The sequence below is a fragment of the Benincasa hispida genome, chromosome 3, assembly GCF_027475165.1.
Source record: "Benincasa hispida cultivar pf3 chromosome 3, pf3_genome.v1.1, whole genome shotgun sequence".
Classification (NCBI taxonomy): domain Eukaryota; kingdom Viridiplantae; phylum Streptophyta; class Magnoliopsida; order Cucurbitales; family Cucurbitaceae; genus Benincasa; species Benincasa hispida.
Genome location: NC_143480.1, coordinates 51,572,436 through 51,573,823, shown reverse-complemented (window position 1 = coordinate 51,573,823; position 1,388 = coordinate 51,572,436). Strand labels below are relative to the sequence as shown.

The 1,388-nt window shown below is 38.5% G+C and overlaps 1 protein-coding gene across 1 annotated transcript; it reads left to right on the top strand.

The window, feature by feature from the left end:
• Positions 1 to 229: 229 nt before the first annotated feature.
• Positions 230 to 1,039, top strand: LOC120074692 (transcription factor bHLH140-like protein). The gene has a single exon (XM_039027907.2). The coding sequence runs from the start codon at positions 289 to 291 to the stop codon at positions 859 to 861; it is 573 nt and encodes a 190-aa protein (XP_038883835.1). The 5' UTR covers positions 230 to 288; the 3' UTR covers positions 862 to 1,039.
• The last annotated feature ends 349 nt before the right edge of the window (positions 1,040 to 1,388 follow it).

Here is a 1,388-nt window from a genome sequence, read left to right as displayed (position 1 = left end):
GTCAATCGGTAATTTAAGAAGTTTTAAACGAGAGGATCAAACCTGTAATTTAACCGAGTTGATAGGTTTTTTTTTTAAAAAAGAGGGGGTTCCCATCTAGGGTTTTGTAGGGTTAAACAACCCGTATCCAAGGGCAGAGATCGGCTGACTCACATGACGACATCTCGCTTTCTTTCTCTTCGTTATATATATATATATATACACACACAAAACCTAATAAAAAAAATTAAAAAACCTACCAGGCATTTCCATGTACTCAAATTTTGAATCTCACCTTGTTTTTCCATAATGGATTACAACTTTCCGACGAGCAACCCGAGCTCATGTGGTTCATCCTCCGGCGGCGGCGGAAAGGAGAAGATGAAAAAGAACATCAACAACGGCGGAGGGAAGAGGAGCAAGGGGGTTGTGAAGCTCTCAACGGACCCACAAAGCGTGGCGGCGAGAGAACGGCGGCATAGAATCAGCGACCGGTTCAAGATTTTGCAGAGCTTAGTTCCCGGCGGCACTAAAATGGACACCGTTTCAATGCTTGATGAAGCCATTCATTATGTCAAGTTCTTAAAAACCCAGATTTGGCTTCATCAAACTATGATTAATTTCGTTGATTATGATCCTTCTTCCGCCACCGCCGCCGCCGCCGCTAATTCCGGTCTCCCTTTTGACCAAATTGCCGGCGGCGAGTATAACAACAATATGAATTTTCTCTGCTCTCAAAACGACGTCGTTAAAATGGAGGAGCCTAATTTCTTGCCTCAGCTCGATCCCAACTATAATAATAATAATAATAATCTTTATTTCCCTTCTGATCATCAAGACCAATTCATCTCCTCTTCTTATGATCCTTACATCAACTTCTAGTTCTTTTTTCTTTTTTCTTTTTTCCTTTTTTTTAAATGGGTCTGTGATTTGTACTTAATTATGTTAATTACTATGTATTTTGGAAAAAATTAGAGTGGGGTTAAGACTGTTCATTATTATTATAATTACTATTTGTCACTACAAATTTGGAGTCTAATAGACCTTTTGTGTAAGAAAATTTCACCAGTTTCTTCTTTTTATTATTCCTTTTTGCATTGACCATTACTATTTTATTTGGAGATCAAACCATTGAGGTTTGAGATATACTAATACCTATCTTTATCTACCGAGCTATAGCTCGAGTTATTGACGGTGTATTTTTTTTAGGGTAAGGATGTATGACCATGATAGTACAGAAGGATCGAAGGTCCAGTTCCAAGTTATTCAAGAATAGTAGTATTGAATTTCTCGATACCTAGACAGACTTACCCTCGGTCAGAAAGCAGTTTCTCGACGCCCAAACATTACTCTTGGCTAAAAAAGCGGTGAATTTTGTTTTAGGGTAAAGATGTGTGTGACCGTGATAA

Excerpts from the sequence above, each read along its gene's own strand:
- LOC120074692 (XM_039027907.2), top strand. The coding sequence starts at position 289 with ATGGATTACAACTTTCCGACGAGCAACCCGAGCTCATGTGGTTCATCC.